The sequence below is a fragment of the Thunnus thynnus genome, chromosome 2 (genome assembly GCF_963924715.1).
Source record: "Thunnus thynnus chromosome 2, fThuThy2.1, whole genome shotgun sequence".
In the NCBI taxonomy this organism is placed as follows: domain Eukaryota; kingdom Metazoa; phylum Chordata; class Actinopteri; order Scombriformes; family Scombridae; genus Thunnus; species Thunnus thynnus.
In genome coordinates this window covers 24,861,552-24,876,297 of record NC_089518.1, presented here as the reverse complement: position 1 = coordinate 24,876,297, position 14,746 = coordinate 24,861,552, and the positions used below count along the sequence as shown (strand labels likewise).

Genomic DNA, 14,746 nt, shown 5'->3' with positions numbered 1-14,746 from the left:
TTGTCCACTGTAATATTTCAGTTGTAAGTTTTAAATTTGACTCCAGTAGCTATAATAAACTCCCAGTTGAACAGAATATATATATGTATGTATATATATATTTTTTTCAGGAAGCAAATATAATGGCCTCTCCTTTTGCGTCACTCTCGGTCTGGCTCTGGCTGCCGTCCTCCGCCCATGCAGCCAGCTCCGCTTCAGAGAACAAGCGGCTGAGCAAATAAGAGAGGCCTGAGTGGTGATGAATATTACTATTATGGGCCTTTCAATAGGAGCAAGTGCGGGATGAGGCCGCGGCAGAAGTTAAAATATGGACATCTTTGCAATTGTAATCCCATCGGCCCTCTCTTAAGACCTTTATGTGCATAATTAATTGGAGGGGTGGAAAAAAAAGAAACTGTACCTAATATTGTCATGTGGGTGTTGACCAATAGGCTCATATCAGCAATTATATTGTGCATTTTCCTGTGAGTGTGCTTGTAGTCTTTAATCAGCTGGCTTTCTCCTGTTCCTCATCTCACACCTGAAGCAAAGCCGACAATTAGGACTATAATCAACCATGCGCTAAGAAGCACAGCAGACACAACAGACATTACATAAGCGTGGACTACAACTAAAATGCAGTTCTTTGCTTTGGCTGTCAGACGTGAGGCGTTTTATATCAGGCAGGCATGTAATCTGCAGACATTTGATAGAGCCTGTATGAATTAATAGGGCGGGATATGCAGCTGACTGACTGCCCTTTGACTGGAGGATCTGAGAGTGCAGGTTGGAGAGTGCGCAGCAGACGAGGGGGCGGGTCAGGTAGGCTGCACAAACGTGTGTCTCAATAAATACTTAGATTTTGTGCTAATACCTTCACAAATATACTGAAGTTACACTGCATCTGTATATTTGTCCCATTTGGTAAGTTAACTACCATTCATTCGTCTCCTCTTCAGTAGTTTGCACCGTTTTCGTCGAGAATGCAGAAAGCCTTCAAATCTGTCAGTGTTATTTGAAAACAGTTTGGGAATAATTTGTAGTGGTGGAGCTCCTTTACGTGAATACAACCAAAATCATTTGGCCCGAAATACAACTGTTATATCAGATAGTTTCAGTATATGTCTAAAAGCGTTGTAAACAGAACTTTTCTAGAAGGTCTTGTCATGAGAAAAGGGCACTGTGGCGCCATCTGCTGTTGGAAATGCTGCCCTGGAAATGTTTTTTCTTGGCAGCGCTCATAGGCCGACTTCTGGTGATGATTTACAGAGCAACAGTGTCAGAAATCAAATAACTGTGGCCTTATACTGCAAGCTCACTGACATCTTGATGCTGAGGGGAATTAATAAATGATAGAATATTTAAAAAGACAAATTCATAGTTTACAAAAATTACAGTAAAATTACAGACTGGTTTCTGTTAAGACCTTCAGGTACATTATACAATTAAATACAAAATACAATTACAACTCTTCAAACCTTAAAGGTGATTGGTTTCTTTACAAAAAGGATCTATCCACAAACATGATAGTTTGTCCTCCTGTATCAATGGAACATTTTACAGCCTTGGCGATTTATCAGCCAGGTTGATATTAGCTCACAGCAGGGAGGCCTATTTCTGTACATGTGTATATACTAGACAACAAGTAACAAAAAATGTCATTACAGAAATGGCAAAGATATGTTACTTTAGAAACAGTGTCTCCATTACATACTTTGTCCATCAGAGAGCACTGACAAGTTTATTTTTTAACTCTCCTGATCCATATGTATCTTGGTCTAAAGGCTTTAAAAAAACAAATATAAGTAATCCCTCAAAAATGTTTCTGTATGTTATGTGTGTTAAAACAACAAATATCTGCTGATATATTCATATCTGTCTTGGCCTAAAAAAGCCGGTATCAGTTGAGACATTTCAGACATTTCATTACATTAGTTGTAACATTTTACAGGCTTTCATAATATCTCCCGTCATTTGCTGTATTTTTATCCACATTAGTGACAATTTGCAATGGAGGACTCGATTGAGATGGTTCTGCAGGAGTATGGCAGGGTCCTTCCTACAACCAGACCCCATCCCGTACTGTCGGCCGGCACAGGCGTTCTGCTCACAGGCCTGTATGGAGTGTGGAGCCTGTTTGCCATGCCTGGCTTTCGCAAAGTCCCATTGAACCTTAAGGTGCCCTGAGGTTTCCTTTTTATAATTATGTATATATATATTTAACCTGACTGCTTTGCTCCCTGTCCAACATTTCAGATATCAAATACTGCATGTTTGTGTGAAATCAAAGGAAATAAGCCAAGGCAGAAGATAACTTGCATATTAACAATAATTTGCTTGTTTTGGAGCATAGTGCTCCATGCTATGTGGGAAAAGAAGAAAGTCACAAGTACTGTCAGAGCAAGATGGACGAGAAAATATGATGATCAGGAGCAGATTATCAGCAGTTTGGTAATAATGAAGACAATTGTTGTTTCATTGAGAATCTATATCTGTTCTGACTTAAATGTTGAAGCAAAAAGAAGCTGTTTAAAAGCTAATGCTTAAAAATGTGATCAAAATGTATTCACTTTTGAGTTTATGTATTTTATATCATCTCATTTTGTGCAGCTAAACCATTACAAACAGTATTTTATGCTAGAAAAACTGGAATTTTACATGAGCAAAGATTAAATCCACTTTACCATAGCTAGAAACAAGAGAGACAAGACCTGCTGATTTTTTCATTCATACAGATATTGTGGAAAAATTCCAGTGAAAATGAGTGGGAGATCAGATTCAAGGTTATAGTCACAGCACTCTGGAGACTTGACTGAGTGCAGAAGCAGAGAGAAATTTAATTTGAAGCGTATCCAGATTTTTTTTATATGAAAAAGAATAAATTCATGCTGCTGTAGTGTTTGGTAAGAGTGTCTTGAATAATATTTTAATAACTTGTAAATTTTATTTTAGGCTGTAAGTAGCAGTAGAAGTAGTAGAAAAACAGATAAAATAGATGTATCTTCCATTTCCATGTTTAAGCTCCAATGTGCCAAAGTTATAGCAAGCAATAATTTGTATATTAAATATCGCATATATGGACTTGTGTTTGTACTGTGGTCCAGGTTCCTTATTTGCCCTCCAGTAAAGATCAGACACTGAACACTATGAAGCTGCTTGAGGGACGAACCGGTCGCTTAGCAGATCTTGGATCAGGAGATGGAAGACTGGTTAGTGAGCTCCATCTATCCTACAAAATATGTATCCAAGTGTAAACTATAATGCAGTTAATGCAAAACTGAGTGTGTCATGATTTTAATCGCTGCTTGAGATGAATTGTAAGTGTGTTGTGTGTGCTTGTGTGTTCTGTTGTTGCTTTAAGCAGGCTACATATACAGTACAATTGTTTTATTTTACAGCAATTGTATTTCACATCAGCAGTTTTAATTTCCAAGGTGTTTGCGGCCTCTTCTGCTGGTTTCCAGTGCACAGGCTTTGAGATCAACTCCATCTTACTGGCATATGCCAGGAGGAAGGCCCAGTGGACAGGTGTACCTTCCAGTCAGGCAACATTTGTTAAAAAAGACTTTTGGAAGGTAGGACATCAATTGACATCATTGCTTTGCATGAGGCTGATCAACATTTTATTTTACTATATTTGTTTCTTTTTTTTTTCTCATAGACTGATTTATCAAAATACAACAATGTGACAGCTTTTCTTGCCCCAGGAGTGGTGAGTTTAAGGATTATTTCCCCTCTGTAGATCTTCTGATGCTGTATAAGTCACATAGCCTTTATAGAATATAATTGGTTGGTGATTCGTGCATCCTTTTCTGATTGGTTAACAGATGGAGGCACTCGGTGAGAAGCTGATGAAAGAGCTTCCTGATGATGCGCGTGTCGTCGCTTGTCGTTTTCCATTCCCCGACTGGCCACACCAATCGTCTGCCGGCTCCGGTCTTGACCAGACTTGGGCCTATGACATGAGCACTGTTCGCTCAAGCCTGAGAAATATGTCGAGCACAATGGTGTAGTGGTGTAGCAAATATCTCTGGGTTATTTTGTTCCACAGATGTTTCATTCTCAACAGCATTAAACACTCCAGACACAGATCTGAACAAAATAGTATGTAAACTGTAAAATGCACATTTTTAAAGATAATCATGAGAACAGTGGGGAAATAAATGTTATCAGGACTGAAGCTTCTGAAAGATGTCTTCGAAGATTGCAAGGATGAGAAGGACTCTGACTAAGCAAGATGTCGGAGTGATTTCGACATCTCTTAGCCCCTGCAGTATTTGTACAATCTCTACACTGTCAGTACAGAGATTGCACTGAGCCTTTTCCATATTGCTGACAATCTTCTTGTAAATAAAATGCACCACTATCGTGAATATAGCTGTTTGTGTAATACTTTTTTAAACCACTGTTAGACTACAAATTATTTTATTTTGACATCAGCACTTAACATGCTACAGTAAAGATTCTGAGTTCAATGTATTGTATGTATTTTTTGTCTTTTAGTTTGTTAGCAGTAAATCTTAAGAGATTTCAATGCATTTTGCCAGAAATGTGGGCCATTTGACATTGAACACATCAACAGTTTTTGATTCAAGGATTTTTGAAAGGATTTATCAACATAGTGAGATATGGTACCTGAAACTTTATTTCATTTTCTCATTAACTGTTGTGTCCCACACTTGTATATTGATACATATCCAGATGCTGACAAAAAAGTTGTTATAATTTGCTATTATTTAAATAAAATATGTGTGGTTGTGCAGCCTTGGCAGACTAATGCTCTCACTGAGTGGTTTCTAGTTATGAGTTATGTCTTGTGCATATCCCTAAATCTGAGAGTAGGATGATACTGTAATCATGCTAAAACAGTAGTTTAAAATGCCATTACTTGATTACTTGATGCAGTATGCCTCTGCAATCAACAACAACACAAACCTTGCAATGTACTGCAACCTTTCCAGTAACACAGGTGCTCACACACTAAACAAACAAAATAAACTGTCTAACTGTAATATAATTAGAGGATAACACTATATAACATTTAAGTTTATGACAAATATACTAATTCAATGGCAGAACTGATGGAGAATCCTGAATTTCCACCTGAGGGTGCTAGTGCTCCAAATTGAGTTTGCTGTAAAAACACTGGAGAGGTGGAAACCTGAATGGAATACAGAGTATGTTTATCCTCTGCATGGTGGATATGTTAATAATGATGTAAATGCATCAGATCTCCAACACTGTGAGTGATATTGTGCATCAAAATGTTAAAGGTCCATTCATCTACCTATGAAGAACATGTATACAGACAGTGTTTGTTATTATTATGGTGGATGACGACTGGTGATGCAAAGAAATAGACTTTAGAATGTAGGGATTATATTAGATAGTTATATTAGATAATGTAAAATCTTGCTCTGACCCTTTCGATTTCATGTCTCTGCCATCATCAACACCAATGTACATGCAAGGTAATCAATATCAGTCGGACTTCATGCTCTCATTTCACAACGTGACGTCAGAGAGAGGGCGGCAGACAGCGGGTGGGGTGGTTGCCAGAGTATAAAGGCGCACAGACGGGCTCTCCGGGTTGCATTCTGAGTGCGGGACGACAAACCACCTCTATGGAAGTACAGAGAAATATCGGGCCCCAACAGACCAACAGCAGCAGCATGTGTGAATCGACGCAGAGGTCCTGCGAGCCTCGTAGGAAGAGAATGGATGAACGCAGTGCGCCCTCGGAGATGGCCAGGATAATCACTGATCCTGTCACGGGGAAGTGCTACTGCCGTGGGAAAGTTTTGGGCAAGGTAGCGCAAACATTGAATTTGTTGTCGTCTTTTTGGATTTACCACGTTACTCGGAGACACATCATGTTAACAGTGTGTTTCCTCTTTTCAGGGAGGATTTGCTAAATGCTATGAGATGACCGACCTCTCCACCAGCAAAGTTTACGCAGCCAAAATCATCCCACATGCGCGCGTCTCCAAACCTCACCAACGTGAGAAGGTAAGTGCGCGGCTCTGGTGCCGGTGAGAGCCGGCCTTATTAGACAACAAATATCTCAAAATTTCCTAAAGTTACAATCGTGAACATTTTGTCTTCTCTCCCCGCTAGATTGACAGAGAAATTGAGCTACATAGATTGCTGCATCACAAACACATTGTGCACTTTTATCACCATTTTGAGGACAAAGAGAACATCTACATCCTGTTGGAGTACTGCAGTAGAAAAGTAAGTGATAAGTTTTTAATCACTCTAATATATGCTTGCCACTGCTGTTTGACGTTTGGTTGACACCTGCATTGCACCCAAAGCCACTGAGGCAGCACATTTGCAGTATTCAGAGACTTAGCCCAGGAAAAAAGGACTCTGATATTTTAGTAAACCTATAACTCTACAGTTTTACGATATTAAAGAAATTTTCAAGTATGATAAGGGTTTTTCACAGAGGAAAAGTTGTCTCAATGTTATAGTTACACTTCTAATCATTCTTTTTCCAATGTTTTGTGTTTTTGCAGTCATTAGCTCATATCTTGAAGGCTCGCAAAGTGCTTACTGAGCCAGAGGTGCGGTATTACCTAAGACAGATTGTCTCCGGACTGAAGTACCTGCATGAACAAGAGATCCTTCACAGAGACCTGAAACTTGGTAAGGATTTTTTTTTGTACTTTAATGCAATGCTGAGCCACTTTGTGCACAAATTGTAAAGATGCATTCTGTGCTTTTTTTGTAATATCCCAGTCCATCAATTCATCAGAGGATCTGTGCTCTATTCAGCCTTTGATCCTGGGTTGAGTATCAAGCACTCATCGTCTCATTTCCTTTCTTCCCTACAGGTAACTTCTTTGTGAGTGAGTCGATGGAGCTGAAGGTTGGTGACTTTGGTTTGGCTGCCAAGTTGGAGCCGGCGGGAAACAGGAGGAAGACGATCTGCGGGACTCCCAACTACCTGTCCCCTGAGGTGCTCAACAAGCAGGGCCACGGTTGTGAATCAGACATCTGGGCCCTAGGCTGTGTAATGTGAGTAGGCTTACTGTAAATTCACTATTAAGGACATCAAAAGATTTAGTAATAATAATAATTAATTAATGAATTATTAGCCAATCAGTTGTGTGATCAAGTGTAAATATATTTTTACTGACAGAAATGAGCTCACTTGTGTCTTTAATCCTGCAACAGGTACACCATGCTGTTGGGCAGACCACCATTTGAAACCACCAACCTGAAGGAGACCTACAGGTGTATTAGGGAGGCGCGCTACTCTCTGCCCTCCTCCCTTTCACTGCAGGCTAAGCAGTTAATCGCCAGCCTGCTAGCCAAAACCCCAGAGGACAGACCCAACCTCGACCTCATTGTGAGGCATGAATTCTTCACACAGGTTAGACACCATTTTAACCTCTCTATCTGTTTGTCCCTCTCTAAATGTCACTGTGTAGGAGTATAACAGCAACCCCTTCCCACAAACCGCGTATTGACCTACTTTCTTTCTTCACAGGGCTTCAGTCCAGAGCGTCTGCCTGCTAGCTGTTGCCATTCAGCACCAGATTTCCATGTCTCTAGTCCCGCCAAGAGCTTCTTCAAGAAAGCTGCTGCTGCACTGTTTGGTGGGAAGAGAGACAAGGTCAAATACTACGAGACTCTGAGTGAGTATTACATCAACCACTGAGCACTCATGCACCACTAAAACAGGCTATTGTCAGACCAGTTAGTTATCTTTCACTTTGTAAAATTATGATTGCAGCAAGAGGTAGAGTTAAATCTAGTTTTTAAAATGACCGCAAGCACATTTTGTCCTATTCTACTCTGATATCAGATTATGTAGCTGTAGGTTAAAGAGATCAAGCTCTGATTTTTGTTTGCTTTCATTGCCTTCGACAGATAAGTTAACCAAAGAGGAAGAGGAAATCTACAAACTGCAGCATGACCTGGAGAGAACCGTCATCAGCCAACAACAGAGCAAAAAGATTGCTGAGGTAAGATTAAATTATTCAACACAAATCAAGATATGGACAGGAGTGTAGGTGATATTGCAGGTGCATTATTCATACAGCTACTAAATAAATATGTAGATTTGAGATATCATGTTGAGGATAATCCACTGAGTCATTCTGTTTCAGTACTAAACTTTATAACAAGCACAGTTTTAGAGCAAACTAAAAACACTTATTTTCAACCTTTAAGCCAACCACTTTGCATCTGTGGGTGACCACTGAGTCATAGTAGGACAAGATGATCTAAACTCGCAGATTCTAAACCCTGTCGTCACTGATTCCCACCTCAGAATGGAAGTCTACTTCCGCCATCTGCCGAAAGCCCCGTTGCCCTGGCAACAGAGAGCCAGTCCCCGACGACGCGAGATACCATCCGTCTGATCGTCAGGGGGAGTCTGGGGAGCTGCAGCAGCAGCAGCGAATGTAAGTTCACAAATACAACCGAGAGAGAACAGAACAGCCTTCAATGCGAATTGAAAATTTTAAGAGTGTGTGCTATACAATGAAGAGATTTGATGTAACAGCTAGAGTGCAAAGTAATTTCTTGTGCTTACTGGTATGACGTCAAGCTAAAGGACCCCTTTTGTTGTTCCTATAAAGGCTTGGAAGACAACACAACAGGAAGCGTGGCTGAGACTGTTGCTAGTGTGTTGAGGGGATGCCTGGAGAATATGCCTAAAGGTGAGTCTACTTGCAAAGTCATTACATGTAGTTATTAATTAGATAAATCAGAGATAAATACAGATTTTTTGTTATCTGTATTTGACCTTGAAATGTCTAAAATTTGGATTTAAATGGAGCTTTTGGGTGCTTTTACAGTCAAGGATAGTACTAGGTAGAAGAGTTAAAGTTGTCATTCCTTATGAACTTCATTGTAATTGTATTCTAATCCTCCTCCTCTGTGTTCTCACTCTACAGCGGACGACATTCCACAGGGCTCAAACAGCTGCAGTCTTCAATGGGTGACTAAATGGGTGGACTACTCCAACAAGTATGGCTTTGGCTACCAGTTGTCTGATCACACCGTGGGAGTTCTCTTCAACAATGGCACTCACATGAGCCTCTTGCCAGACAGAAAGTACGCACTATTCTATTCTTTCACAACCCTCCACCTTAAGTTTGAAAGTTTTTAGTCATTACATACGATTAACATGGCTTGTTTAAGCATGCTCTGGGATAGAACTGACCTGGAGAACCTGTTAGTGGTTTGAAATAAGTCTCAAATACAAGGCGTAGTTCATTCTTTTCTGTGCCAGAATGTTAGGAAACAGTTTTTAGGCATGCCAACAGAGTTTAAAATGTTAAGAAAATCCATTTGTGTTTAGTTTCTTGTTGTTTAAGTATTTGTCTACCTGAATGGTTGTGTAACTCTTTGTTTATTTTCTTCTTACTATCTTTTCAGGACTATCCATTACTATGCAGAGTTGGGTCAGCGCTCTGTCTTCCCCACCTGCGAGGTTCCTGAACACTTCGTGGGCCAAGTGACTGTGCTGAAGTACTTTTCCCACTACATGGAGGAGAACCTCATGGACGTAAGTAAATATCTATATTCCCCCACTCCTCTATTCATTCCCGTAATATATATCTCCCTTCCTTTTATGTTTCTTTTGTTTTTCCGCCCCCTAAAGCACTTCAAATGGTATTTTTCATGTTGCAGCCTGTCTAATCCTAACATGGTTCTTCTGTTGTTTTCTCAGGGTGGGGATCTTGGTAGTATGACAGATGCACACATGCCCAGACTCTACCTGCTGCAGTGGCTTAAATCCGACCGCGCCCTCATGATGCTCTTTAACGACGGCACTTTCCAGGTAAACACACACACTGTCACAGGAAACACAGCTGTTGCTGGGCACACTCAGAGGAGCACAGTTTAGATCCAGTGCATGACAGTATTCAGATCAGCGGCAGAGGAGGAGGGTTAGACCACAAATCAAAAAAGAAAACTTGGAATTATCTTATTCCCAAATATTGATTTACTGAATTTTCTTTTTTAACTCCAAAGGTCAACTTTTACCACGACCACACCAAGATCATCCTGTGTTGCCAGAGGGATGAATACATGCTGACCTACATCAACGAGGATCGCGTCTCCAAAACCTTCAAACTCAGCACCCTGCTGACGTCCGGCTGCCCCACTGACTTGCGTGAACGCATGGTGTACTCCCTCAATATGCTGCTGCAGAGATGCAGCTAAACCCCTTCTAATATGTTTCGGACATTGTTATACAGACAAATCTACCCATTGTGCTACTGCAGTGTTGCAGTGGAGGCATGATTCAGAAGGATCTGTGAGATGGATGGATTTCAAGGGTGGACCTTTGCAAAGTAATTTAGCATTCCTACAACACTGCACCATCGTGACTCAGCAGATGTGCAGGTGAAAAAAGAATACGGACAGACTCTGTGGATGAGGAAGATGAAATGTAGCACAATGACAGTGGATGGAAAAGGGCTGATTTGTATGTCGATTGTTGGAGGAGAGAAAAGACTGAGTGTGATAGAGCAAGTGTGTTGGTACGATTGTGAACTCCAGATGTTTGGGGCAGAGAGAGGATGTTTTGGGAAGTAAAGACCAACGCTGGGCTGGCACCAGCTTAAATGTGTACAGTATAGCTGATGCTGTTGATAGAAGCAATCGATAAACTGATGCTCTGAGTGTAACCAGAGCTAGACTGTGGAATATTGTAAATTATGTACAGTGTATGTCACAGCCAACTCAGCAGTGCAGAGAAACGATGTGCTAATGTGTGTGGATGGGACAGGGTTCAGCTGTTTATACGCGTATGTGTGAGTGTGTGTGTGAGTGAGTGGGAGGGGTGTAATATCACACTAACTTTTAAAAACTGTGATTTGTTCTCTTAACTGAAAGATGGACTCAGCACATTGAGCTGGGAAACAGTGGGGTGATGTGAGGGGGGGAAAGGTGGAGCAGGAAAGAGAGAGAATGACATTTAAAAAAAAAACAGCATCAGAGATCCTCTAAGGATCCTTTAAGAGCCATTATCACCATGGTAGAAAATGTCCTAAATAACTTATTGTGTAAAAAAGTGCAGTATTTATTTATTTAATAATAAAGAGCATTTTCTAAAAAACAAACAAACATCGGAGTACTTGTCCTTCTCATTGAGTGTTTTTATCCTTTTTTTAGTTTCAAAAACAGCACAGTGCTGACCCTTAACATGTTTTTCCTTACTGTATTAAGATGTTAACTGCTGGTACATCTGTTTTCATAATAGATGCCTTGTGTTAAGACAACCCAGTTTTCAAAAAATCTTTTGGCAACATACCAACAATTGAAAGGATCCTTACACTAAGTAGATATACGGTGTGGTAAGACCTAGATGAAACTTAATTACCCTCATATCTTTGCACTCGTCCATGTCAAAGCAAGTATTTTATCTTCAAACTTGTGTTTGCAGCAGGAAATGGGCACATATGATAAGACGGATAAAGGGCCTGTTTACAGTGAAGTGTTTATATTCTGGTTCAAGGCCACGCCTTGGCTGAGTTTTCTTCCACAGTGATAAATGGAGGATGGCAAATACAAGTGACTTGGCAATGGGACTGACACACACATGCACACACACATTACTTCGCATACAAACAAGGGCACTAATCAACAGATAGGCCAGCTGGGTGGTTCAAAAATATGATAGGAAAGGCAGACAAACAGTGACATGCATCTAGAAGGAGAGACAGTCTAATAAAATGACAGACTCGGTCACACTAAGTCAGCGATTGCATCAGAGCTTTTGAGGCAAACTGGCTACAATCTTTCTTGGACATCCTTTCACATTCACAGACGGTAACCATGGAAACAAGCAACTACTGACCAATTTAGTGAGGATCGGAAATCAATGAAAGGCTGCGTAAAAGACATCTGGCACGGCTTGTCCTTGCTGAAAGTCAGCACATACTTAGGTTAACATCTTAACTTATATCTTTTGCTGCTGATTGGCTTTTCTGCTGCACTCTCTGTTCTCTACATGAGTGTTTGATCCGGCTGTCTAGTGAACACCTCTTCACCTTATGAGCTTATGTAATGATGGAAGCTGAACATGGATGTTTGAGTCATCCCTTTGGATGTTCGCTCAGAATATCTGTGCTCTTCAGAGTTTAATAATGAATGCCTCATGCATAAACATACCCACACAGACAGAAGCAGAACAGGAAGTAGCCTACAAGAGGAAGGAGCAGGAATTATTCATAACGACACCTCCAGGTCTGAGTGCGTGTGTTTTGACAGTAATGGCCCCCGGAGTGGATGCTCCGGTCAGACAGAAATAGATGTTGTTGTTGACATGAAGTTTTCTGGCCTTCAAGGGCATATTTACCCCTGGTCCAAACATCTGAACAGTGGAGTGCAGCATCTCCATCAGATGGACGCACTGGGGTAAATCAAATCTCTCTTTCCAAGCAAACATAAGTAAAAGTGGTAGTTTTTTGAGGTTATGTGAAGAAAACATTTCTCATGCCAATGTAGATTAAGCTCCTGTTAGGGTTGCTGTAAGCAGAAAACTCAGGTCAGACCAGGATCTCTTCTATGAGTCAGCAAATGTTAGCTGATCAGCTTTATAGGCCCCATGAGACATGACTGTGAGCATTAAACATAGATAAACTAATTAGAAAACCCTGTGGAGTTGAAAAAGCTAAGTGCGGGTTCACTTGATGTTCTTAGTGTCACTGTCATATAGAAAAAAATGTTTATCACACAGCTAGTTTTCAGTATCACCCACACAAAGCTGCTCCTCTGTTAGTCACGTTGACAGTGGGAAAAGTCTTGTGCATGCAGGCAGGCTTAGCTCTGGAATGAGTCTAAGCTGAAGTGACAAAGGGGATCTTTATACCTCAGCTTCTACCATAAAGTTCTCTGCAGGCAGAAGAGTGAGTCAGTTTGGCATTAAAAGTGATAGTAGGCACATTCTGCCAGAAAGAAAATACGCTTTGATATGTGCACACACTAGGATGCACTTGGGGGATTAGAAGGCCTTTGCATATCAAATGTCAGTGCTCCTCCTCCTACTATGTAGACAAAAACAGATGTACTGTAGAGGGAGCAGGGATGACCGATTCTCACTTGTAGCATACAGTATTGACCATCTTAAAGATGAGCAATGTACAGCAGTCAAACTTGCAAAGTTGCCAGCACAAGCTTACTCAATTTCTGTTTTACCAAGAAAAAATCCTGGGTTTGTGCATGCAAGCATGTGAGGAGGTGTACTTTTCTCTGAATGTGTGTTTCCTTCTCAACGTGTTTGGTTTTCTTCCAGGTGTTCAAATACGTATAATGTTGAGAATGAGTCACCGTCTAAGATGCAGTGGCCACTTTCTCTCAGTAGTGTGACGTTGATGCTCCCACGTCTGATTCCTGTAATTTTCTACAATCAGCTCTCCTAAAAAGGTCTTTTATTTCTGGCTGAAAATAGAACTTTTTGGAGTGTTACTATATTCTTTGGTTTATTCATGGATCAAAGTGTACTAGCAAGCCTGCATCCAACTCAGCAACAAGGAATAAAGGAGGAATAAAGACAGTGAGGGCTCTTAAATTTAAACTAAACTCCTCTACAAAAGGCTTTCTCATGGCATCTGTTATTCATTATTTACACTCTTCTATCTCAATTTTCTTTTTAAAATTCTGTCAACTTAATGTAATCACATATTGCTTATGAAGCTCCCTTCAGTATGTATTCATCTTCTGCGAATGTATATCTCAGGGGGTTGTGAGCTCAGGGGCATTCTTTGCTCAGATTGCTCAGATTTGTTTCACAGTATCACACGAGCATAGCCACACTGCCAAACAAAAATGCACTGTACTATTCTTGTACTACACGTGTTAGCGTCCTGACTGAAATACCACAGCGCAATTACTATATAAAATTTTCACAAAGCTCTAATCATTACCTTACTGTTCGGACTTCATATTTTATTGAATGTGTATAATTACCACCTAATTGCATGGAGGTTTTCTTTATTCAGACATTAATCACGTGTCAGACTAACTCAGCTGGAATGAACTGAGATGAACCGCTGCCTACGACGGCCTACGTCACATTGCCGTTGGACTGTCGCAAATGCATCACAGGCCGATCATTACAGCCTATCTGAATGACTGATATTTTTTTGTTCAGTTTCTACAATAGCAGATTGTGCTTTGTCTCCTCCAACTGCACCAGCAACCATCCTCCGTGATGCCAGTTGAAAATGTGACTTTCCTCGAAATGGGGTAACAACCTGCTGACTTCTTTAATAAAAACATCACATGGTCATGTGTGGGCAGCCATCTGACACAGTGAAGATAAGACTGAAGAGAGGAAAATGAGAAAAACTCTGAGGGAGCCTCCACAGCAATGAAAATGGAAAAACCAATGCATTGAGCTTTTTCTGAGCTCCTCATTAACTTCCTACTACTCATAAGTAGGAAATATTACTGCATTTCATGATATAATGACTATACTGTACTATTACAGTACACAGTATTACAGGAATGAAAAACTTCAGCTTGGACGGATAATCTCAATTTAGTGATTCATGGACCCTCTGCGGCACAGTTGTAAAAAAGGAAAAGAAAGTTGCATTTACATCTCTCAATCAGTCCAGGATTTAGGCTCTCTAAACAATAAACATAATAAAATACAGTTTTTGTACATAAATGCATAGTTCAACTTCAAGCAGTCAACAGCAAATAAAAGTTCAACCTGTCTCTGCTCTCAGCGTTTTGGTTACAATTCCTGTGGGAACCAAAGCTTGTCCAAAAAGTACCACAACATCAACCT

At 40.5% G+C, this 14,746-nt stretch overlaps 2 protein-coding genes across 6 annotated transcripts; both read left to right on the top strand.

The window, feature by feature from the left end:
• The first annotated feature begins 216 nt into the window (after nucleotides 1–216).
• si:dkey-190g11.3 (uncharacterized protein LOC567059 homolog) lies at nucleotides 217–4,352 on the top strand. 5 transcript variants are annotated; one of them, XM_067612420.1, is made up of 8 exons: nucleotides 217–235; nucleotides 712–801; nucleotides 1,978–2,157; nucleotides 2,359–2,430; nucleotides 3,084–3,188; nucleotides 3,414–3,554; nucleotides 3,641–3,691; nucleotides 3,807–4,352. In XM_067612420.1, the coding sequence occupies exons 3-8, from the start codon at nucleotides 1,990–1,992 to the stop codon at nucleotides 3,990–3,992; spliced, it is 723 nt and encodes a 240-aa protein (XP_067468521.1). In that variant the 5' UTR covers nucleotides 217–235; nucleotides 712–801; nucleotides 1,978–1,989; the 3' UTR covers nucleotides 3,993–4,352. The 5 variants fall into 5 exon arrangements, with proteins under 5 accessions (XP_067468521.1, XP_067468516.1, XP_067468526.1 ...); XM_067612415.1 differs by lacking the exon at nucleotides 217–235 and having other exon boundaries at nucleotides 479–801; XM_067612424.1 differs by lacking the exon at nucleotides 217–235 and having other exon boundaries at nucleotides 786–903.
• Nucleotides 4,353–5,563: 1,211 nt separating this feature from the next.
• On the top strand, nucleotides 5,564–11,073 carry plk2b (polo-like kinase 2b (Drosophila)). The gene is made up of 14 exons (XM_067612405.1): nucleotides 5,564–5,789; nucleotides 5,881–5,988; nucleotides 6,097–6,213; nucleotides 6,501–6,630; nucleotides 6,819–7,002; nucleotides 7,162–7,360; nucleotides 7,478–7,625; nucleotides 7,861–7,955; nucleotides 8,264–8,396; nucleotides 8,574–8,654; nucleotides 8,892–9,051; nucleotides 9,376–9,505; nucleotides 9,671–9,781; nucleotides 9,976–11,073. Exons 1-14 carry the CDS (start codon nucleotides 5,604–5,606, stop codon nucleotides 10,165–10,167), a joined length of 1,974 nt encoding a protein of 657 aa, XP_067468506.1. The 5' UTR covers nucleotides 5,564–5,603; the 3' UTR covers nucleotides 10,168–11,073.
• Nucleotides 11,074–14,746: the final 3,673 nt, after the last annotated feature.